This window comes from Salvia splendens, chromosome 12 (genome assembly GCF_004379255.2).
Source record: "Salvia splendens isolate huo1 chromosome 12, SspV2, whole genome shotgun sequence".
In the NCBI taxonomy this organism is placed as follows: Eukaryota; Viridiplantae; Streptophyta; class Magnoliopsida; order Lamiales; family Lamiaceae; genus Salvia; species Salvia splendens.
In genome coordinates, this window is record NC_056043.1 from 26520675 (window position 1) to 26545086 (window position 24412).

Consider the following 24412-nt stretch of genomic DNA (forward strand, 5'->3'; position numbering starts at 1 on the left):
TATGGCGAAAGTTCCCTATGCTAACGCAGTTGGAAGCTTGATGTATGCAATGGTGTGTACAAGACCAGACATTTCACAGGCCGTTGGTATTGTAAGCAGATACATGCATGATCCAAGAAAGGGTCATTGGCAAGCTGTGAAATGGATTCTGCGGTATATCAAAGATACTGTAGATATTGGTTTGTTGTTTGAGCAGGATAAATCACTTGGTTATTTTGCAGTTGGATATTGTGATTCCGACTATGCTGGTGATTTGGATAAGCGAAGATCTACTACGGGCTACTTGTTCACTTTAGCGAGTGCGCCAATTAGTTGGAAGTCTACCTTGCAGTCAACTGTAGCTTTGTCTACGACAGAGGCAGAGTACATGGCCATTACTGAAGCTGTGAAGGAGGCGATTTGGCTTCATGGGTTGCTGAAAAAATTGGGTGTTGGTCAGAAACAACTTGAAGTATATTCTGACAGCCAGAGTGCTATTCATTTAGCAAAGAATCAGGTCTTTCATGCAAGGACGAAGCACATTGATGTTCGCTATCATTTTGTGCGGGAAATTCTCGAAGAAGAGGAAATTGTCATCCGAAAGGTTCCGACTTTGGAGAATCCTGCAGATATGTTGACCAAGGTGGTGACGAGAGCCAAGTTTGAACACTGTTTGAACTTGGTTAATATTCTGCGATTTGGAGCTGGCGCTTGACTGCGCCAATATGAAAGCACCGCGAGTCGTCTGTTTGAATGGAGAAGATTTGTGTTCGGTGGAATTTGAAATTTTGCCAAGGTGGAGATTTGTTGAAGTTTGTTGCCTACAAACTTTGACTCTTTGTCAATATTTCCTTGTCCCACATCGGTGGGTGTTAGGGAGTTGGGAGGGAGTGGCTGCCTATAAAAGGAGCACTCCCCCCTCATTTGTAAATATCCCAAATTTGTACTCTTCTCCATTTAAATATATAAGTGGGCTCTGCAGAGGGTGCTCGGAGACGTAGGCAATTTGGCCGAACTCCGTTATCAAAGTTCCGGGTGTGTTCTTTCTTTATTATCTATTTTGTTCCGCATTTATTTATGGGTTTATTTTCTGTAGTAGTATTGTATTCAATATTATTTGCGGGTTTGGTAGTAGTGTTTTGTACGGTTCTTTTTGGTGTTTTATATTGTGATAAATACACCGACTGATAAATTCTGTTAGGAATCTGGTATTTAAGAGGGACATTGTCCTCGCCAGTCTTTCCAAAGAATTTATTTGGAGAAGTAATTTTATCGAGTTGACCCCATTGGGTTAACTCTGAAATTACTGAATCGGTTCATTTCACTATTTGAGAGAAAATTACCCTGTTTTCTCAACAATAAGTTCCCTCTTTAGCATTAGAATTTAAAATGACAAACATTCTTATTGCGATCTAAATAGAGTGAAACTAATAAATTAAAATACTTGCACTTTAAAAGAGATTGTAATGAAAATTATGTTTGATGAAACAATAATCTTCTACTCATGGAATTTAATGTTACTACCGAAGAAGGTTAATTGAAAGGACATAAATAAAACAAAATTCTAGTTTAGAGAAAAGAACAATAACAAGCAAATTACAAATTTACATTGAAAATAAGTTAAAGAATATGAATAAGTTAAAAAAAACACTAATTAATTGACGGTTTTAAATGAATGAGTAATTATTGGCTCACAAATTCATTTTTTCGACCTATAACATAATTGTCTCTATTCTAGTTTTGGTTTTAGTTAAACCATTCAACACGAAAATGTGGTCAACGGTTTCCGCTGTTGAAAACTGATCGGGTTCTGATTAGAGACTATAAAATATAATCTGATTGATGTCTCTTGGTGATGTATTTTGAGCAAGATTCCCTCATAAAAACTAAGTTTCCATTAGTTGGTTTTTGGTACTCTTCTACTAACAACACGCAAATTCAACATTCCAATTTAATTAAATTCGCATTTCACAATAGTTTTGGCCATTTGAGTGCAATTTCTAAAATTCCTAACACCAGACAAAATTTCCAAGAAACTATAGCATCAACCATCAAGTAAATTAACATGTCGACGATCTTAGAAAATGGATTAATCCCAAGTCTGAATTGTTCTTTCTCACCGATGATAAAAGCTCCTAACCTTTACGTTTTCTATGAACGTGTGATGCAGAATGAGGGAGATGATAATAGTAATAAGGCCATCCACAATAGGAATAGCCCAGCAATAGCCCAGCCATAGCCTAGCCACTGCCACATCATCAGCACTAAAAATCCTCCTGCCACATCATAAATAGCCCAGCCATAGCCTAGCCACATCATAAATAGCCCAGCCACATCAATAGCCACATCACTAATAACAATTATATAAAAATGAAATAATTAACAATCACACAATATACGGAATTTAATTTACGAGACATATACGAGAAACATTAATAATACTATCCACATCACTATTAACAAATATATACAAAATGAAATAATTAACAATCACACAATATGCGAAATTAAATTTACGAGACATATACGGGAAAATGACGAACAAAGCGCGTATATATAGTGTTTCGAAAAAAAAAAATTATTTTTTCGCGCTAGGCGGTGCGCTGGGCGATCCGGGCGCTGCAATAGCGCCGAACGGACCGCCCAGCGCCACGCGACCGCCCAGCGCTGCGCGGTTTCTCTCTCCAATCGCCCGCTGGGCGGCTGCAATAGATCGCCCAGCGAACCGCCCAGCGCCGGCGCTCGGCTGGGCGGTCGCTGGGCGCCTATTGTGGATGGCCTAATTAAATTCCACACTGTAGTTATCATTGAAAAATAGGAAAAAAATTAACACACATTTTAGGCTCCTTTCCTTGGGCCCATGCCCATTACACGGGCCATGAAATCAGTGGAAATGACAAAGCAAACATTAGATACAAACAGCTATGTATCACTTACTTGGTGTATCACAAAAACTAAACATGACCTTAGTCAATAAGAAACCGAGTTCAATCTAAACTTAAAATTAAAATGTATAAAAATTATAGTACTACTATATATTTCCAATTTAAAATGTATTGGAAATGCGTATATACAATAATTACAATAATACAAGGAAAAAGGTGATTCCTAAAGAAGGCTCTAGAAGTTGCAAAAAAAAGAGATTGGGCCTTGGGGTATTTGCTTATTCGGATCATTAAAACGGGCGAGATCCGAAACGAAAACTGAACCCGGATTGAATTCAAATTTCAAAATTCAAATTTGAGGAGCCGTACCATCACTCCGCCATTTTTAACCCTCATTTCCTCCATCTCTCTCCCATTCTCCATTTTCCCCAAAAGACACTCTCTCGTTGTCTCTGCTCACTTCCCCCTCTCTCAATCAAACCCTAATTCGCCATGGCCGGAGCCAAGAAGGCTCCCCTAACCTCCAGCAACAATGCCAATATTCCACCGCCTGAAACCGCCCCCACCGCCGGCAGCAAAAAAACCATTGAGCAAATGTACCAGAAGAAATCGCAGCTGGAACACATCCTCCTCCGCCCCGATACCTACATCGGTTCCGTGGAGAAACACACACAAAATCTGTGGGTCTACGACAACGACCAGATGGTTCAGAGATCGGTCACGTATGTCCCCGGTCTTTACAAGATCTTCGACGAAATTCTCGTCAACGCAGCCGACAACAAGCAGAGAGACCCCAAGATGGACTCGGTGAAGGTCACTATAGACGTCGAATCCAACACTATTAGCGTCTACAACACTGGGGATGGGATTCCTGTTGAGATTCATCAGGAGGAAGGGGTCTATGTGCCGGAATTGATATTTGGGCATTTGTTGACGAGTAGCAATTACGATGACGATGAGAAGAAGACGACGGGTGGGCGGAACGGCTATGGGGCCAAGCTCACCAACATATTCTCCACCGAGTTTGTGGTCGAGACTGCGGATGGTAAGAGGCAGAAGAAGTACAAGCAGGTATGACTGTCGTCTCTGAGATTTTGTAATAGTTCGCCATATTTTCTTTTTTTATGTTGATTTTTGTTTCCCCCAATTTCTAGGTTTACTGTCCATGTGTGTTTTTCTGAATTTAAGTTTGCCGTGCTCTATTGTGTTATCACTGTTTGAGATAAGTGAGGATTAATTTACACATTAAGTTGAGGCAATTTCTAACTGATAGGATTCACATTTATGTAATTCTTAATTCACATTTGTGTATCTTATAAATGGTAGGATTCAGTCTGGTAATGATTCTAACATGGTCCTGGTGTTATCCAGGTTTTCTCCAATAACATGGGAGCAAAATCTGAGCCTACAGTTTCGAAATGCAGAGCTAGTGAGAATTGGACTAAGATTACTTTCAAGCCAGATTTGGCAAAATTTAGCATGACTTGTTTGGAGGATGATGTTGTTGCTCTAATGAAGAAACGTGTGATTGATGTTGCTGGATGTCTTGGTAAAACAGTCAAGGTGGAATTGAACGGACAGATGTTTCAGTTCAAAACGTTTTCAAATTACTGCGAACTTTATTTGAAATCTGTAGCTGCTTCCGACTCGGACCCACTCCCAAGGTAATTGCCTTTTACTGGATTAGAATTTTCTTCACGACTATTTGCTAACAGATTCTCTCTTCATATGACAGATTTGAGGAGCATGTGCATGATAGGTGGCAGATTTGTATAAGTCGAAGTGATGGACAATTTCAACAGGTACATCATCCATGGTTTGACTTGATCTATATACCAATCAGAATGTTCTGCCTAATTTATCTGTTGGTTTGTGCAGGTCAGCTTTGTCAATGGAATTGCAACAACCAAAGGCGGGACTCATGTTGATTACGTTACTAATAAGATAGCAAGCCATCTTGTTACTGTTATAAATAACAAGAATAAGAAGAGCAAAAGTTTTGAGCTCAAACCTCATAATGTGAAAAATCATTTGTGGGTATTTGTCAATGCACTCATTGACAACCCTGCTTTTGACTCTCAAACAAAGGAAACCTTGACACTCCGAGCAGGAAGTTTTGGCTCCTCTTGGGATTTCACATCGAAATTCTTAGACAAAGGTTATTTTTACTTTTCCATAAGGCTATCTTCCATACAATTTTCCATCCGTATTTTCTAATGCTTCAAATTTGTACATGCAGTGGCTAAGTCAGACATAATGAAGAATATTGAGGAATGGGCAGAGTTTAAACAACAAAAGGATCTTAAAAAAACAGATGGATCAAAAAACAAAAGGGTTCTTGTAGAGAAGCATTCCGAAGCTCATGAGTGGGGTAAAAAAGAAGCAGATCAGTGCACATTGATTTTGACAGAAGGAGATTCTGCCAAGGCACTAGCAGTAAGTTTTCTTTCAGATCATAGCTCGGACAAAAAGAAACCTATTTACATTTGGTAGGAAGCTTATGAACTTTATCTTTCCAGATTGCTGGGCTCACAATTATCGGGAAAAAACACTATGGTGTGTTTCCTCTCAGAGGAAAGTTGCTCAATGTGAGGGAAGCAAGCCATACTCAGATAATGCAAAATGCTGAGTTTACTAAGCTCAAGCAGATTCTTGGTCTCCAGCATGGTGTAAAATATGACGATAACAAATCACTCAAGTCACTCAAATATGGTCATGTGATGATTATGACTGATCAGGTTTCTTTCTTATCATTTAGTTTACACTCCATAGCCATGACGCAGAGTGCTGGTTACTTCCATACCATTCCGTGTTACAGCGTTCTAATGTATGCTAGATTTTGATTTCTTTTGGTCATTGAAACTTTAACCCACTATTTGGTCACGTGCAGGATCATGATGGTTCCCACATCAAGGGTTTGTTAATCAATTTATTCCATTCATTCTGGCCAGCATTGCTCAAAGCTCCTTCATTTCTTTTGGAGTTCATAACCCCTATCGTCAAGGTTTGAAAATGAAGGGCACAAGCTTGTGATTTTTATTTTGACAAGCTGTGATAGCTTTTACACTAATTTCTTACCATTTCTTTATTCAGGCCAAACATAGGGATGGCAGAAGAATAGAAGCGTTCTATACCATGCCTCAGTATGAAGCATGGAAAGAACGATTGGGGCATGAAGCAAAAAATTGGACCATAAAGTACTACAAGGTTTGTCGTCCTCTGGGATGTTCTTGTGCTTGTTTGTGAAATTCAGCGTTATTTGCTGTTTAACTGATAGTCATTAAAACTATTTACATCCCCTCAATTTAAACTATATCACTGTTCTCTATGTTATAATAATTACAGGGGCTGGGAACTAGTACAGGTGAAGAAGCGAAGGAGTACTTTCGAGACCTTGAAAAACACAAGAAAGATTTTGTCTGGGAGAACGATGAGGATGGCGAGGCAATTGAACTTGCTTTCAGTAAGAAGAAGATAGAAGCCCGAAAAAGTTGGCTCCGACAATTTGAGGTTTGAAGCTGGATTAGTGAACTGTTCATTTGCCACATTTATATTTATCATCGCACTCACAAGTATTATGATTCTCAATTAGTTTCAACTTTCCTGTTGTGCAGCCTGGTACATTCCTTGATGATGTGGACAAACACATTAAGTACCGCGACTTTGTTCACAAGGAACTGATATTGTTCTCAATAGCAGATGTTCAGAGATCAATTCCATCCATGGTTGATGGATTGAAACCTGGACAAAGAAAGATACTTTTCTGTTCTTTCAAGAGGAACTTTATCAAGGAAGCAAAAGTGGCACAATTTTGTGGTTATGTATCAGAACATTCAGCTTATCATCATGGAGAGCAGAGCCTTGCTGGTACCATAATTGGCATGGCTCAAGATTTTGTCGGGAGCAACAATATAAACCTTCTTCTACCAAATGGTCAATTTGGTACTCGAGGCCAGGTATTAATTCCTCTTATTGATGTTACTTTTAGCAAAAACTATTGTAGTATCTCATGATATATGGGGCTTCTACTCTCAGGGTGGCAAAGATCATGCCAGTTCTAGGTACATTTACACGCAGCTGGCTCCAGTTACAAGATTTTTGTTTCCGAAAGCAGATGATATTCTACTTAACTATTTAAATGAAGATGGACTGTCAATTGAACCCACATGGTGAGCTTTAATAATTTGTGGGATATGTTATGAGGTTCTGGGGATGATTTGTATCTGACGCTCTGTTTTTACTATAGGTACATGCCAATCATACCAATGGTTTTAGTGAATGGAAGTGAAGGAATAGGCACTGGATGGAGTTCCTTTGTACCTAATTACAACCCTTTTGACATTATTAGAAATATTAGGCACTTGTTGAATGATGAACCAATGGAGGCAATGCATCCGTGGTATAAAGGATTCATTGGTTCAATTGAAAAAAATGTGATGAAGGATACTGGAAGCTACACTGTTTGCGGAAATATAGAGGAGGTGGATGAGAATACTCTAAGGATAACTGAGCTTCCAATCCGAAAGTGGACTCAAGATTACAAAGAGTTTTTGGAGTCTGTTTCAGCTGACAATGATAAGAGCACAGATCCTTTCATCAAGGTATGCAAAATGTTAATCTTGATAGTGTAGATATGAAAGAAAATCTTAAGGATATTTTAATTATTCTTTATATACCAGGAATTCTGTGACAACAGTGGTGGAGAAATAGTGCATTTCTCACTTTGTATGTCAGAGGAGAAACTTCCAGCTGTCAAGCAAGAGGGTTTGCTAAAGAAATTAAAGCTGTCCACGACTATTAACACAAGTAACATGCATCTTTTTGATTCGCGAGGTGTAATAAAGAAATATGACACTCCTGAACAGAGTACGTGGCGTAATTTTGAAGTAACTAAATCTGTTTATGATAAGCTTAGATGAGGCACTGATTTGTTCTTCTCTCTATGCAGTTCTTGAAGAATTCTTTTATCTAAGGCTGGAGTTCTATGACAAAAGAAAAGCAAGTTTTTATTATGGCTAAGATATTTCCTTATTTTGATCTTATGCTATCTAGGATATGCTTTTGGCCTTTTCCAAGTGCATTTTTAACTGACCAATTGTCTATTTCATTGCAGAAAGCTGTGTTGGCCATCCTTGAGAAGGAGATGTTGAAATGTGACAACAAGTGTAGATTTATACAAGGTGTTGTTGAAGGTAGCATCATTGTGAGCAACAGGAAAAGGGCTGATTTGTTTCTTGAGTTGAAGGCGAAGGGTTTCACTCCTTTTCCTAAGAAGGAAAATGCTCCAGAAGTTTCTGTAGCTGGTGCATCTAATGATGCAGAGGAATCTGAAGAGTCCAGTGAAGTGCCAATAGCTCAGGGTGTTTCTTCTAGTGATTATGACTACTTACTGTTGCTATCAATTAATACCTTAACTCTTGAAAAGATGCAAGAGTTGCTTGCTGAGAGGGAAAAGCGTGTGGCAGAAGTTGAAGACCTGAAATCAACATCAGTGAAGATGTTGTGGATGAGAGATATTGATGCTTTGGAAGCCAAACTTGTTGAGGTGAGATGTAAAATTGATTCATTTGGTGATGTTTTGTTCTACTCAAATCTGGTTATTGATTATATTAGCATTTGTTTAGGAATTAAATAAATATGAGAAAAAATTGGAGGAGGATAGAAAAAGGATACATGATGGTGCATATGCAAAAGGACCACAAAAAAATCCACGAAAGAAGACCCAGAAGACAACCAAGAAGGAACCTGCTGAAGACCCTATGGATGTTTCTCAGAACACTATGCCTCATACTGGTTGGTTACAACAGAATATTCTATATAGCAATTTCTTTATATTGTTATGTATTAATAAAATCCATTTCTATTATCAAATAAAGTTGCCGAAGTCAAGAAACCAAGAGGCAGGCCACCTGCTAAGAAGAAGGCACCAGCTGCTAAGGTAAAATGCATGATTATCATCTATGAATTTTAGTTTCTATGAATGCTGTCTGCTCTATTGAAAAATTGTGAAGTGTGAAAGAACGAGACTGTATATTGATAAGAATGCTGTCTGCTCTATTGAATTATTGTCACATTATATTGAAAAAATGGCAGGTCACTTCAACTGCTGATGAAGATGAAATATCTGATCTTAGACAAAGAATGGCTGCTTACAATTTTAACTCTTCACCTGATCGTTCAGAAGGTAAACAGAAAACCTATATAATTTGAGCTAATTCTTTTTGCCTACTGGAAGTATTATAACTAAGAATGGATAATTCTTTAGTAATATAGTATTTATTTGTTAAAAAATATGCCTGTTCACTTTTGCTCAGATATGGAATCTGAGGTGTCCCAGGGGCCAACTAACAATCAAGCAGCCAAAAGGGGTGTTGCAAAGAAGACGACGTTATCAAGTGTTTCGGAGATTGATGACAATGATGCTGATATTGTGGAAATCATTGATGATGATTTTGAGATTGAAGAGAAGAAAAAGAAGGGCGGTAGGAAACCAGCAAACGGCAAAGCAGTAGGAAAACCTCCTCCTGCTGCGACGAAGAAAAGAGCTCCAGCTAGCAAACAACCTCAGCTTGTTGGACAGAAGCTGATCACCCAAGTACTGAAGCCTGCAGAAGTTTCTCCAGATAAGAAAGTGAGGAAGATGAGAGAATCACCATTTAACAAGAAGAGTGGTTCTATTCTTGGAAGGACTATCAATGATGATGATGATGAAGAAGAGGATGCTTCAGAAGCCTCTGCTTCTACTTTGGGAAGTGCGACTGATGCAGCCCTGTCAGTAGTTAGACCAAAGAGGGCCAACCGGACTCAGATGAAGTATGTCATAAGTGATTCTGAGAGTGATCAGGCTGATGATGATGATGATGATGATGACGATGATGACACAGCTCATGAAGAAGACTCTGACTTCAGTGACGATGAGGATTAGATTACTTTTACTTGATCCGGGACAAGGCTAAGGTGTATTTGTACGAGTCCTTTGTGTATGGCTGACTTTGAATCATGTTATGGAATTCACCTGCCTATCTCTTTCTATCGCTGTGGCAATTGGTTCCTCAACTTTTATTTTGTTTGACTGCTAATTTGTTACTCTGTTCTAATTGAGTTAGTTTTATCTTCCTGTGTTAGCAGAAAATTTTACTACACTTTAATCACTGAAACTTGTCTTGCATATTTTTGTTAGAAATAGAACTATAGAATTTATGTTGAGATTGAGTCAAGTCTCTTCCCCCTTTTATTTGTTGATAGTTGATGGTATTTTTTTTCGTTTTCTTTTTTGTTTATGAGGGGAAGTTGTGATTATTTTTCGTATGAATATTTGCAACTTCTAGTCAATTTGTATTCTTTATATTTTTTTTCATTATAAATTACGTGAAAAAGTCGGCAAGGATTTCATTGGAACAAAACTCCCATCAACTTAGTCAGGGAATAATAAATTTTCTTTTCGAAGTGCAAGTAAGTTAAGACAAAATGTTGTCGTTGTTTTACATATATAACTATTTAAGGGTTAATTGTTATGATAAATAGATATTTCTAATTTGTTTTTCTTTCTAAAATTAAATAATCAAGCATGGTAAAATATATATGAGTCTCAATCATCTCATCTAATTAAATTTGAATAAATTAAAACTGAGTTGATAAACGAAAAATCTATACAAAGACAAGATCACATAATATTGTAGAGGAGAGAATGGGTAAGTTAATGTTCCGTTCATTCCATAAAAATAGTCTTCTTTTTTATTTTGATCCGTCCAAAAAAAAGAGTTTTTTTTTTTCTTTCTATTTTTGGTTAGCCCTTTTTCCCCCCTCTCATACTTCACCAATTTCGTATTAAAACTCGTACCGTCCCTAAAGTTTCTATTTAACGCGTGTCAGCTCATCATCACATTGCTGAAAAAAATAAGAAATAAATATGAAGAAAATACCATTCAAAAGTCCAACTAATGAATTTGGGAACTTGTGGATTGAAAAAATAATACCAAGTCTGATAGCATATTCTGTTTCATAACAAGGAATATTTCCAACCTATACTGGGAGATTAGCTACCCTTTGTACAGATTCCAGTTAGTACTACACTGCATTAAACAAGACTGATAAACCTACAGATCGACCAACACACACATTAGTCAATCCGCCCACGATACAAAACACCAGACGAAAACTCCCTGCCACATTACCAATGAAACTCTGAGTTCATCCAACACTAACCTTGTCAATCATGTCCTGAGGTTCCTTCTTGTTGCTTCCATCTTCAAAAGAAGATCCTTGATATCTGTTTCCATCCTCATTTTCATACTGAAGTATTCGTGATAGCCTCTTTCGAGAGCCTGGAGCTCTTCCACCTTCTGCTTTCGCATCTCCTCAGCTTCAGCCAAACGAAGTTTGGTGATCCGGCTTGTGTATTCTTCTTCAATTCTTTCGCTTTTGGTCACTGAAATGCGCTTCAGAGCTTCAGATTCCTTTCTAGCATCTTCTGCACGTTGTTGAAACATCTTAGCCTCAGCCTGTTTGATTCTCACAATGCTCTCCAGTTCATCAAATATAGGCTCTTTTTGGGAATTTTTTTGGATATCCATGTTCACCGTGTATTTATCATTCTTATTGGTGTCGTAGTCATGGATTAAATTGACCGGATCTCCCAAGAGAGGAGCCTTTTCTGAATAAACAGGCTTCATCCACCCAGTTCCTTGGCTGGAGCCAGCAATGCCGTTACTGCCTTCTTGTTTTCTTGTTGGCAACTCTTTCCTGGATGCAATAATGCTGCCAGGCCTTTCCAAATTGGATTCTGTGACAACAGAAAGATGCAAACAAATTTAGGCAGTCTAGTAATCAATCGAAAATATACTCCCTCCGTCCCATTAAATATGCAACATTTGCTTTTCGGCACGTGATTTTATGTAGTGTTGTTTTGTGAGTTAATGAAGAGAGAGTAAAGTAAGAGAGAAGAAAAAGTAGAGAGACTATTGTTTCCATTTTTAGAAACGTTTCATTTTTAATGGGACATACCAAAAAGGAAAACGTTTCATTTCTAATGGGACAGAGAGAGTATTCAGGAAAAAAACAAAGTGAAAAATGGCATGCTGATGATGCATGAAATAAGACACTCTCATGATCAACTGCTGGCATTTACATAACAAGAAAAAGTATACAGTTTCAAAAGTAAATAGTTGCTCAAATCTAATAATATAAATAAGTATCAAATAAACAATTCATTAGAAACTAGCATAACGAATGATACCATTCTAGTAGATTGAAGTGCTATTTAACTTCTTTTCTAGATAGGACAGACATAACAGAACTATGTAAGTCATCGTCCACAGAACTATGTAAGTCATTGTCCAAATACATGGGATGTTCAAATTTTAGTACTACTACTATCTAAGCTGAAAAGTCAAATTTAGAAGTAAACAGATCATGTATGATTGGGGTAATCGATAGTGATGCTTATCAAGTTCTGCAGCAATAGTATTTTGTAGAACATACAAGAACCTAAGAAACACGGGAAATGCAAATGAGTTAACAAACAAGTGCACCATTTATCAGAAAACAAAACCACATCCACAATTGATATTTCTACGGCTTAATGCAATTGAAACTAGCATGCTAGGGGTAAGATATTCTGCAACACAAGACCAGTAACAGATGGAAAAATGATTCCGAAAGTGTAGAGCAAAAGAGGTTTTGTTTTTTACTTTTAGGCTTGCCCACTACACGTAAGTTCATAAAATGCTCTTTCAGCTCCAATATAATGCATGTTGGAATGAGAAGGTAGAGCAAACATACCAGTGAAAAAGTTTATTATATGACTCTGCACATCCTGAAAATCTGATCTGTTAGCCAATCTAGACAGCATCCGCACAGCAATTTCATGGAGCTGTTTCCCTCTAACATCCTCACTGGCGTAAAATATTCTTTTCACATATTCAAGTTCTCTAGAAAGATTTTCTGCTGTCCACTCTTTGATGAAGTTCTGAAAAACTTCCTTTACAAAACCAAACATCTCAGAGGGATGATCACAGGCAACACAGTAGAACTGCATTTCCGTGGTGCCTTGAGCACCGGATGCACTACGACCATTTCTGATATGAGATTCTCGTAACCCACAATCTGCATGGCACCAATGTAAGCATACATCACAACCAACCCAACTACAGGTGTTAGATGCCATGTCAAACTTCGAACACACAAGACACATGCAATCCCTGCAAAAGTCACTCCGCTGCGAACATATTTTGCAGTCACATTCATCCACAGGAAGAAGACTGCGACAATTGAGGTTTCTACATCGCATATTGAGAAATATTTCTGCTAAATCTGAGGTTGCGATATCATATTTCGGTAGAACAAATTCACGAAGCCCTGTTTTCAAAGCCACCAATATCTCCAACTGGGTACGATTTGCATTTAGTAGCATATCCAGAGTAATGTCTGACCTCTTCTGTAATGCCTTCTGCAAAGCACTCAACTGCCACTGCTTAACTGGGTTTGAGATTATATCACGGGCAAACTCTTTAATAGATGGAATGTGCTTCACATTCATGTCATTAAACCTCCGAGCCATTGTATGTATTGGTTCAGAGACAATCATGGTGACTATAGACTCGGCAAGGTCAGTCCCAACTCCCAACTCTTGATCTTTACTATCTCTGCCATTGTTCATTTCTAAACTACCAGAATCTTTCTCAGTCCTAGATTGCCTATTGTCTTTCAAATATTCTGGTCCATGATCATAAGTGCCAAAACCTTGAGCTCCAGACAACTGTTTACTACTAAATTGCCTTTCAAGACCAATCGGCATCTTGGAGCTTCCTCCAGTAATTCTCATATTTTGCTGGGCAGCTTGTCCACTGGAGTTGCCTTGGGATACTTGAGACTGCTGATGCAAGACATTTTCTCTTGATGGCATTCCTTGATAAGCAGAACCCTCCTTATTCTTAGCCTCTTCCAAAGATAAAGCTTTCCAATCCACCCCCTGAAATAGTGGCTTGCTACCAACAGATTTCTCATAATCAAGTGCATTATGAGTCAGAGAACAGCTAGGGTTGTGAGTGAACTGCTGGGACCCAGAAAACGACATTGAAGCTGTAAATCCATCAGAATTTGTCCGAAACGAGCTAGCAAATGATTGAACACTCCTTGTATGACTAGGAGAACCTGGAGCTTGTCTCTGAGAACCAATTGGCAATAATACATTTGGCAAGCTAAGAGAAAGGTCAAGAGCCAATTTATCATCATTAGGCTTACTATGTGTTGATTGCTCCACTTTCTCTGGCTTTTTAATTGGATCAGTTGAGAAAAACTGGAATCCCCTGGTACTTGGGCCTTCCATTTCAACGTCTCTACTTTCTATGAGGTCTCTTGGTTTGTTATCAACCTCCAAATTCTCTGTGAGGAGAACACCATCAGAGGGCAATAAAGCAACACTTTTGCCCTTGTCTTTCATACTTGGGGCTGTTTTCTCTGTAGTAGGCAACTCACTTTTGCCCGTTGCCTGGACACTTCCTGCCACTTCCACATCATCTGCATTGACTTGATTGTTAACAATCCTGTCTTCCTGTTGCTCCTGTAAAGATAGTTTCTCATCACATCTGCTATCTGCAACCTCCTCCAAGCAGCCTTCAGTTCCATCATCCCTTGCTTTGTTATCAACCTCCAAATTCTCTGTGAGGAGAACACCATCAGAGGGCAATAAAGTAACACTTTTGCCCTTGTCTTTCATACTTGGGGCTGTTTTCTCTGTAGTAGGCAACTCACTTTTGCCCGTTGCCTGGACACTTCCTGCCACTTCCACATCATCTGCATTGACTTGATTGTTAACAATCCTGTCTTTCTGTTGCTCCTGTAAAGATAGTTTCTCATCACATCTGCTATCTGCAACCTCCTCCAAGCAGCCTTCAGTTCCATCATCCCTTGCATGGTCACCACCTCGATTTTCTTCTTTTGCATCATCATCGTCATCATCATCATCTCTATTTTCCCCCACCCCTTGGATTGACGTATCCCGACAAGCAGGCAAGTCGGCATTTTGGCTAACAACATCTTCAGCCTCCTTAGATTGTCTGTCTACAGCTTGCTCGTTACAGCTGTCCATTTTAGTCATGTTCCCATTTTCTACTGATGAGAAACTTGCCTTTTCCAGTGAAATTTCGTTTTCAGCCTGGGGTTCATTATGGAGCTGCTTCATAGGTGAAGTCTGTTTATCAGCAGCTTCATCTTCGATAACTGGCTTCGCAAGAGGCACATCAGGTTGAGGATCAGGTTCCAGTTCTCCTTCTTCTCGTTCACTGCTGGGACCACCACTCTCTACTTGCATTTCTTCTGACTTCTTGCATTCAACACTCTTTGATCGCTCACTTCCAGAATCCTTGGACCAGGCAGGAGATTTTGCATCTCTGAATCCCTGGGGAGACTTTGCCTTCCCAACTTCCTTTGATTCCACTCTAGTTCCTCTACTCGCCTCACTGCCACTCCTGGCCCCGTCATCAACATCTTTCCCACTACCGAATCTCCTCCACGATGCACCAATACCCTCCCTTTTAGGCCTATCCCTCTCCGACCTAAACCCCTTGGGAAAGTCTCTCCTAGGCGCAGAAAAGCTCTGAGAACGGTACATCTGATCCATCCCATAACCAGCCCTCGGCGATGAGCTCAATATCCCTTTATCGTTCCCATTCCCGTCTTTATGGCGATCATAACTCTTTCTCCTCTCATAACTCTCCAAATCATAATCCGGCCTCTTCCTAATAAACTTTGAACTCTCCCTCTCATCTTCTAACCGATCATACCTGGCTGTTGATGAGGATAAGACCTTCCTCCCACTCTCAGATGATCTGTAGTAAGAGGTCCTGAGCAAAGAAGAAGATGAACGCTGGGGAGCAGCCTCATCTTCTCTTCTCCCCCAATCTTTCAGATCATCACTGGACCTCAACCTCTTCATAATTTCCAGTCTCAAAAATCAATTATCACAAACATAATAACATTAAATTAAGCAAACGAACCAACAAAAAAACCTCCAGGGGCACAACAACACTGATACAATTAATCAACAGATCGAGAGAACATGAAGCAAGTCATATCCTCAACTACAGAAATTGATCAACAATTAAACAAAGAGAAAGGAGGAAGAAGCGTCAGCTGTATATCACCAGCCTAACCCTAGTCTCACAACAAAAAAAGCCTCAAATTCGAAGGAAAGCCTAGTAGCAGGAATGGAAAGCGGCGCGTGGGGGATTTGGATGTGTAGGTTGGAGTTGGGGATTTGATTTGTGTTCAGTCAACGGAAATGTTAAAGTAGTGGGGTTGGGAGAAAGATGAATACGCAAAGTTATGGCTTTGGGAACTGTAAACAATCTGGAGTGGTGGGGGAGGGGGAGTGCGTAGTGCGCCTCATGTGCACGTTAGATCAATCAAGATTTGTCAACTGTTGTTTGAAAAACTTAAAGTTGACCGGTTGGGAGGACTTTCGACGTCATTGTATTGTTTCTTATTTTTATTAATATTAATCTTTTGCTATCTTTAATAAATTTATAGACTGACGTTGGTTAAGCAAATTCAAATTCAAATTCAAATTCAAATTCAAATTCTTTATGGATACAATCATACTACAGTTAAATTAAATTAATAATTGTAGGAGGTGTTAAAAACATGAAATTGATGAGTGGTTGAAAGCATTGATTTGACGCCTGAGAATTGCTATTTGACTCTGGTTCTTTCCCAATCGAAGATGAGATCTAATCCACATGCACAGGCAAACTCCAATTTTTATTTTATTATTATTATTATTATTTGATGACTGTGTGTGACCAGCTATAATGGACTACAACCTTGTGTTATGTATTCTAATAAAATTGGACATACTCCAATTCAAATCACCCAACCCATGTTTGCTCTAGAAAACAAAAACAAAAACAAAAACAAAAAGAAAAACAAATCAATCGCAATGGTAAAAAAATAAAGGATTGAGCTTACGATGATAGTTATAGTTGTTTTCTCATTTTAGCATTGTTATAACTTTGAATTTAAACGGCTCATTTTGATGTTTATTATGCTAGTTTTCTTTTCTTTTTCTTCCGCTTGTGAGAGTATTATTGAATTCGTTGGGATGTAAATGTGAAGTTATGTTATTTTAATTCCAGTGTTGGATATAGTGTGCTTGTATTTGTACATTCAGAAACAATTTTAAAGTCCTTTGCTTTTATTTTAGTACAGTTGTAGTATTACTTTCTTTCTTTCTTTCTCTAGTGGTGCAAAGACACGTGACTTTTGGACTTCATTGATTCTCATGTGCTATATCTGATTGGGGATATTTTGCTATGTTATGTCAAAGAATTGAAAATGTTAGGGTGAATCTATTTATGTCCATTCTTATTCATACCCTCATATCAAATCAGTATCTGATTAAGTTTGATATACTCATCTGAATTAGCTGAATCCATGCCTAACATCCAAAATTCGCGAGTGATTGAAATTTGGTGTGCTTATATCATATGTGTGCTGCTAAATCTCATACTACTCCTTCCGTCTCATACTTGACACATTTTTTGCGCACATGTTCCTAGGTAGTGGTATTTAGTTTAGAGTGAACTACATACCTAATCTTTCACTTTCGCATATAAATATTACCTAATCTTTATTTTATATCGATTTTGGTACCCCGTGACAATAATAACCCTAGGTACCAAACATGTGATTTTTTTGTTATGGGGGATATTTTTGGAAATTTCAATCAAATAGTACCAAACATGTGATTTTTTTTCTTCCTTTCTTATTTCTTTTTTTTCTTTTTTATTTTCTTTTTTCTTTTTCTTCATTTTCTTCTTTCTTTTTTCTTCTTTCTTTTTAGTGTTTTATACATGCATTTAATTACATTTATAATATAAACCAAGAACAAAACATCTAATTAAATTAATTATTTAAATTAATTAAATCAATGAAATATTTTTATTAAATTATTTTATACTCATCGGTTGAAACACCTAACTAAAAATATTCAACTTTTTATATCATTACGAATAAACTTTTAAATTTTTATTAAGATTATATTAAATAGTTATTAATTTAATAATAATAATAATAACAATAATAATAATAATATTATATGATTCATAATTTAAATAATTATACTATAAGTATTTATTAATTACTACTAGTTTTTAGTATTACAATAATATTATTATTATAATAATTAAATATAATTATAACTATAATTATAATTAAGTATATTTAATGATATTAAAAAATAAATTAATTGTTAATTTATAACTTCAAATAATATTATTAATATTGATTAATAATAATAGTATAAAGAGTGAGGAGAATGAGATAAGATATTATAATATCACTTTTGGTACTAGTTTTGTTTATGCCCAAAATATCCTCTATAACACAAATGGCAAAATGTATTTGTTTAGAGGCCATTTTGGGGTGAAATTCTCATTAGGTATAAAAATGTGATTTATAGGTACCAAAAACGATATAAAATAAAGATCATGTACCATTTATGTAATTCACTCTTTAGTTTAATAAAAAGAGAATAAATAGCAATGAGAAAAGAGTAGAGAGAAAAAGTAGGAGAAGAGGAGATAAATTAAGAGAGAAATAGAGTGTTGTAATAAATGTCTCTCACTTATATTGGGACGACTAAGGCCATCCGCAACGCCGTCTCTTAACCGTCTCATCTCTTAACTATTAATGGGCCCCATTGTACTTCTCATCTCTTAACTAAGAGACAACACCTGCAACCCTCTATCTCTTAACCGTATCTTAATCATCTCATCCTTTAACTATTCATTTAATTTCATTTTTTATTTTTATTTCCAACAAATTCAATTAATAAAAACACACTTCATTAAATAAAATAAAATAAAATTACAACTTAAAATAAACAAATTAAAAAAAACATAATAAAAAATCCTAAAAAAATGAAAAATACATAATTTAATTTCTTCCGCTCAAATGGATCTATGAATGGATTAAATTTGAGAGAAGAATAAAAGAGGTGATTTGAGATGAAAATTGGAAATGAAAGAGAGATGAATTGAGAAGAATAGATGTGCGTTTCTGTGTGTGAAAGAGGAGTATTTATAGAACAAAAAAAGAAAAAAAAAGAAAAAAATAACCATTGAACGGTCATATTACTGTTTTTTAATTATTTAATTATTTTTTATTAAATTCATTTAAAAAAAAAGATTTATTGCGTCAGCGTGACGAATCTCACTCGCGGGCCGGCGAGTGGGCGTCACGCCTAGCGCCAGCCGTCTCGGCGAGACAGGGACGAGATAAGAGACACCTGCGGGATGCGTTGCGGGTGCTCTAATAAAGGAACACGCTTCATCTATGCCCGTCTCACCGAGACAGGGACGAGATAAGAGACACCCGCGGGATGCGTTGTGGGTGCTCTAATAAAGGAACACGCTTCATCTATATGGTGTGTATGTTACTATGAATTTGACCAGTTCATAACAACTTATGTTGTGTGGATTTAAATCATGCATACTAAATAGGAGTACATTTCAGATATAGAAAAATACTACTTGTGTTAGAAAAGCCGACTTACATGTTGAACAGAAAAGTAAAAAATGGTTAAACAGGTACAAGTAGAGATAATATGTTGAATAGAGACACAAGAAAAATAGGAAAGAAGGGGAGTAAGTAATATACAAATATTTCAACTATCCTTCTCAACAACAATTGAATTCAATACTCAAACGTCACTACCTATAATTTCCCTCATTTTTTATCAATTCATTTCCCCTACCAACGTGTAATGGACTCGGTAAGCACCACAACCCCTCTGCTTCCAGAGATAAGCCCGGAGGTCGCTGCCGGTGCTGACAATTCCGATTCAGACTCCGCCACCACTATTCTTGTACTAAGCACCGTCGTGGCCGTCGCAGGTTCATATGTTTTTGGCTCTGCTGTGAGTTTTTGATCGCATCTCTTTACTTATCTTCCGTTTTACTCGAATTAAATTGTTCCTCTTTGACACTTTTGCAGGTGGGATTTTCGTCGCCTGCGCAGCCAGGAATTGTGGATGATCTTGGATTAACAGTGGCAGAGGTGAGTCAGAGCTCAAATTTGCTTACACAAATGAATAAAACCTCCGAGCGTTATGGAATTTGTTTTATGTAATCAATTGCTTAGAGAGGTTAGGGATTGCATTTGATGACTTGTATCCAATGGTTGGCATGAGGATCTTATATCCGCTCAAGAATATGAATACAAACTGTCAAATAGATGAATGAGCTCTAAATGAAATTTGGTGGCTGTTAAGTTTTCTGTTATTTTGGTTCATTTACAAACTGGTGGGGAAAATGGAAGGAGGAGAGGAAATCATCAATATTGGTGCTATAACAATGGCTTAGTAAAGTAAGTATAAGAAAGCCTTTTAACATAGTTTAATTGCTGTAGAATGTTTAGATTTCATTTGAGTCACTCCCTTAATCAAACTCTTGGTTTATATGACCCTCTAAATCATTGCATCATAGTACATGGTTACAGATTATATATATGTACTATGTATGGTAAACAAAGTAATTTCATTGTCATATAGGAGTATAACTTATTTTCTATACCTTTCATTCAAATTCCACTTTGCAGTATTCATTGTTTGGGTCGATATTAACTATTGGAGCTATGGTAGGAGCACTAGTTAGTGGGAAGATAGCAGATCTCTTAGGAAGAAAAGGAGTAAGACCTCATTCGTTCTTACATTTTAGTTGAGTAATTTTCAGTTTCGTGTATGTTTCTCTGTCGCCTGTTGTAATATTGGCCAAATAATGTAGGCAATGGGATTAGCAGAGCTGTTTACTGCTGTTGGATGGCTTGCAATAGCATTTTCAAAGGTACCGACATCCGAATTCTTTTATTTCACTCTACACATCTGATGAATTAACTAATTTATGCACTCAATACAATGTTTTTATGATTGAAAAGAGGACATGAAAAACAATTTCTTCAAAATCTAATATTAGAAAATAAGATAAATATAAATCAACCTCAGTCATGGTATAGTAGTTATTCAGCAGAATACCTTTTAATCATTAGTCTATTGCAAGAGTAAAATAGTTGATTCAAAGATGACTAGATGGAAATGACAAGCTTCAATTATGAAATAAATACTCCCTCCGTCCCTGAATATTTTCACTTATTTCTATTTTGATCCGTCCCTAAAAATCTGTCACCTTTCACTTTTACTACCATTTTTGATAATGGACTGGACTCACATTCCACTAACTCATTCCCACTTACATTTGATTATAAAACTAATATATAAAAGTGGACCCACATACCACAAACTTTTTCAACCCACTTCTATTACATTTCTTAAAACCCGTGCCGGGTCAAATGGTGACGAATTATTAGGGACGGAGGGAGTAATTTTAATAAGTAAATAGATATCAATCTACTTGAACAAAACTACAAGATATGCTGAATTTTCTTAATTCGAGCTATGCTTAATAACTTTTTTTTTGCATCTATGGCCTGCCATATCGTTTTATCGCTTATGCTATGTGAGATAAGTAATGACAGGTGAGCTATATGCTTACGAACTCATGTGATGAACATTTATCGATTTTTTCTTATTTAACATTGTCTTACTGGCTGTCAACAGAATGCTTGGTGGCTTGATATCGGGAGGGTGCTAACAGGATTCGGAATTGGAATTCTTTCATATGTGGTACATATAGTTTTAATTCCAATTCCTTCATATGTTATAATCCATAAATGTTTTCAGCTTTGAAACGAACAGGTACCTGTATATATAGCAGAAATCACACCTAAGGACCTCCGAGGAGGATTTACTGCAGCTAATCAGGTACGCAATAAATCTTGACCATTCTTTCAATTCATGTAGTAATTTTCCATGTATAATACTGACATAAACTGCTTCTGATGCTTTAGTTGTTAATATGTTGTGGCACTTCCATAACATATCTTGTCGGTAACATCCTCCCCTGGCGCCTCTTGGCTTTAACAGGTAATTTCATTTCCGTGGTCTTTGCAGTAGTCATTAGTCAAGAGAAAACAACATTTACTCCGTGACTTCATTTCAGGAATTATTCCATGCCTTGTACAGCTTATAGGCCTTTTTTTCATTCCAGAGTCTCCAAGATGGCTGGTAAGTTTGTAGAGAATTTTTGTGAAGGTCAGTAAGTCGAGAGGGTGTTGAATCAGTCGTACTTATTTTCTTTACAGGCTAAGATTGGTCGGTGGGATGGGAGCAAAGCATCTTTGGTATGCCTCAGGGGAAAGAATGCCAATATTTTTGACGAAGCAGCAGAAATTAGAGTAACTATTTGATTTTCTATTCTGACTGGTGGATGTATTTAGGTGATTTTTGTTTTGTTCTAACTATTTGACTTGGATACGTCGTATACATATGCTACCAATCACAGGATCATACAAGAACACCTGAGCAAGTCAAGGACTTTGGATTGGTGGACTTGTTTCAAAGAAAATATGCTCACTCTCTCATAGTAAAGCTTTGTCAATTCCTCTGCTTGAATTTCATAAATTCTGTGACATGAGATTTTTTACTGAAAAATTCCCAATTTACTCAGGTCGGAGTAGGGTTGATGGCACTGCAACAATTTGGAGGGGTTAATGCAATTGCATACTATGCAAGTGCGATATTTTCATCCGCAGGTAAACTAGTGATTTTGTAGTGATTCAGATGACTAAAAGATACACTAATTTTTGGGTTTATTGGCAGGTTTTTCATACAAAGTTGGAACAACTGCGATGGCTATTCTTCAGGTTAGTGGATTCCACAATTCCTTTTTTCTCCATACAGTTTAGGCTCCCACTCCCAGTACTAACAATATATTCCCATTTTCAGATCCCAATGACCATCTTAGGAACTCTCTTAATCGATAAATCTGGAAGACGACCACTGCTACTGGTAACTGTTCATGCGGCTAGTTCTATGTCTTTGTATTTGTTCATCTCTGTAAAGATGCAGAGTCTGATTCTGCAGGTTTCTGCCGCTGGAACTTGCTTGGGCTGCTTTTCTATTGGATTATCATTCTTGTTACAGGTGACACACATACACAAGATTAATTTGCTGCATATTGGTTGAGTAGAGAGTTTAACTTATAGCTTTTTCCCATTTTAGGACTTTAAGCTTTGGGATTTCAGTCCCTTTCTAGCACTTGGTGGCGTCTTGGTAATGCAAGTGCAACGTTACTTGTCGAACTTTTTGCATATCTAAGTTACCATATAGTTAAATAAGATGTTAATTATGTATCTGATCAGATATTCAAGGGATCATTTGCCTTAGGCATGGGAGCTATTCCTTGGGTCATAATGTCAGAGGTAGACAGTTTAAATCCTCAGACATCCACTAAAGTTGAAAAGTAGTATAGTACTTAATACATCTCATTGCTCTGTTATTTTCAGATATTTCCTATACATGCCAAGGGTTTAGCCGGTAGCCTGGTGAATCTTGTTAACTGGTTCGGTTCTTGGATTGTTACATATTCATTCAACTTCGTAGCACAGTGGAGCTCTGCGGGTGAGTCTTTGTTCCAGTTTATGATTTTCAATTGTTGGTGTGGAAAAGGAGTTGGATCTGAGAGTGGTGGTTTTGGTTCAGGCACTTTTTTCGTGTTTGCGAGTGTTTGTGGTCTGACAATGGTGTTCATCACAAAGCTGGTTCCAGAAACCAAGGGCAGAACACTAGAGGAAATACAAGTATCCATCATCTCATAATTGTTTTTACACGATTGTATTAAAGGATATGTTGATCATGATATTAATGAATTTACTAGTTGAAACTGAGATTCTTAAGCAAGAGAAGTCAAGACTCAAAACATATTCATAACAAAATGTTCTTTCCTTGATTAATCTTTGAAAATTTCACAAGCAAGACGGAATAGGGAATATGAACTACTCGGTAACAGGTAAGTTTGGTAGTAGATGAGGATGATATTCACCAATCTTCAACGAACCCTCGATCGATAAGTGCAAAGTCCAAGTCGTGCTGTGAAGTCGACATGTTTCTCACGAGGCAACGACTTAGTGACGATATCAGCAAGTTGTTGAGAATCGTTACAGAATTTCAGAGAGACGAAACCGCCACTAACCAACTCTCTTATCAAATCCAACTCAACATCAATGTGCTCTGTTCTTCCATGCAACAGTGGCTTCTTAGTGATCCCATTCCCACACAAAATCTCAGTTGCATCCTCTTGTTCTTCATCCAAATCACCCAACTGCCTTCTAAGCCACATTGCTTCACTCGCTGAAGTAGCTGCAGCCAGATACTCTGCTTCCGACGTTGAAAGTGTTGCCACTCCTTGTTTCCTCGAGCTCCACGTTACTGCTCCTGATCCGAAACTGAAGACGAAGCCCGACCTACTTCCCCTATCACCGTCCCAATCGCTGCTAGTGAAGCCACTCAATTTGAATTCAGCACCATTCGAATACCAAATCCCCAAATCGCGGGTTCCAGCTATGTAGCCAAGGATCCTCTTAGCCGCTCCAAAATGTTGATTCGTCGGCTTACGCACAAATTCAGAAACCCTAGCAACAGCCAATGCAATGTCGGG

The 24412-nt window shown here is 37.5% G+C and overlaps 3 protein-coding genes across 5 annotated transcripts; 2 read left to right on the forward strand and 1 right to left on the reverse strand.

The window, feature by feature from the left end:
- The first annotated feature begins 3259 nt into the window (after positions 1-3259).
- LOC121759200 (DNA topoisomerase 2-like) lies at positions 3260-9978 on the forward strand. Its single transcript, XM_042154698.1, has 19 exons — positions 3260-3935; positions 4236-4528; positions 4600-4666; positions 4743-5022; positions 5104-5300; positions 5384-5602; positions 5755-5868; positions 5958-6071; positions 6210-6374; positions 6479-6820; positions 6900-7033; positions 7111-7465; positions 7544-7730; positions 7813-7862; positions 7978-8409; positions 8489-8657; positions 8741-8802; positions 8958-9048; positions 9179-9978. The coding sequence occupies exons 1-19, from the start codon at positions 3357-3359 to the stop codon at positions 9787-9789; spliced, it is 4461 nt and encodes a 1486-aa protein (XP_042010632.1). The 5' UTR covers positions 3260-3356; the 3' UTR covers positions 9790-9978.
- Positions 9979-10796: 818 nt separating this feature from the next.
- Positions 10797-16223, reverse strand: LOC121758800 (protein OBERON 4-like). Of its 2 annotated transcripts, XM_042154205.1 has the most exons (3): positions 14733-16223; positions 12645-14456; positions 10797-11646 (listed from the first exon to the last, which is right to left on the reverse strand). In XM_042154205.1, exons 1-3 carry the CDS (start codon positions 15796-15798, stop codon positions 11078-11080), a joined length of 3447 nt encoding a protein of 1148 aa, XP_042010139.1. In that variant the 5' UTR covers positions 15799-16223; the 3' UTR covers positions 10797-11077. The 2 variants fall into 2 exon arrangements, with proteins under 2 accessions (XP_042010139.1, XP_042010138.1); XM_042154204.1 differs by having other exon boundaries at positions 12645-16223.
- Positions 16224-19504: 3281 nt separating this feature from the next.
- On the forward strand, positions 19505-23642 carry LOC121758801 (sugar transporter ERD6-like 5). Of its 2 annotated transcripts, none has more exons than XM_042154206.1 (18): positions 19505-19779; positions 19857-19919; positions 20460-20549; positions 20645-20704; positions 21475-21540; positions 21613-21678; positions 21765-21840; positions 21917-21981; positions 22059-22151; positions 22259-22339; positions 22424-22508; positions 22576-22619; positions 22702-22764; positions 22840-22899; positions 22978-23028; positions 23118-23177; positions 23262-23376; positions 23458-23642. In XM_042154206.1, exons 1-18 carry the CDS (start codon positions 19627-19629, stop codon positions 23571-23573), a joined length of 1407 nt encoding a protein of 468 aa, XP_042010140.1. In that variant the 5' UTR covers positions 19505-19626; the 3' UTR covers positions 23574-23642. The 2 variants fall into 2 exon arrangements, with proteins under 2 accessions (XP_042010140.1, XP_042010141.1); XM_042154207.1 differs by having other exon boundaries at positions 19622-19756.
- Positions 23643-24412: the final 770 nt, after the last annotated feature.

What these genes read in the sequence shown, in the direction of transcription:
- LOC121759200 (XM_042154698.1), top strand. Translation starts at nt 3,357, where the DNA reads ATGGCCGGAGCCAAGAAGGCTCCCCTAACCTCCAGCAACAATGCCAAT. An exon ending in TGGAAGCCAAACTTGTTGAG is followed by an intron (nt 8,410 to 8,488) that starts GTGAGATGTAAA and finishes GCATTTGTTTAG; the next exon opens with GAATTAAATAAATATGAGAA. An exon ending in TTCACCTGATCGTTCAGAAG is followed by an intron (nt 9,049 to 9,178) that starts GTAAACAGAAAA and finishes ACTTTTGCTCAG; the next exon opens with ATATGGAATCTGAGGTGTCC.
- LOC121758800 (XM_042154204.1), bottom strand. Translation starts at nt 15,798, where the DNA reads ATGAAGAGGTTGAGGTCCAGTGATGATCTGAAAGATTGGGGGAGAAGA. An exon ending in TATAATAAACTTTTTCACTG is followed by an intron (nt 11,647 to 12,644) that starts GTATGTTTGCTC and finishes CTGTTGTCACAG; the next exon opens with AATCCAATTTGGAAAGGCCT.
- LOC121758801 (XM_042154206.1), top strand. Translation starts at nt 19,627, where the DNA reads ATGGACTCGGTAAGCACCACAACCCCTCTGCTTCCAGAGATAAGCCCG. An exon ending in TTGGATTAACAGTGGCAGAG is followed by an intron (nt 19,920 to 20,459) that starts GTGAGTCAGAGC and finishes TCCACTTTGCAG; the next exon opens with TATTCATTGTTTGGGTCGAT. An exon ending in AATATGCTCACTCTCTCATA is followed by an intron (nt 22,340 to 22,423) that starts GTAAAGCTTTGT and finishes CAATTTACTCAG; the next exon opens with GTCGGAGTAGGGTTGATGGC.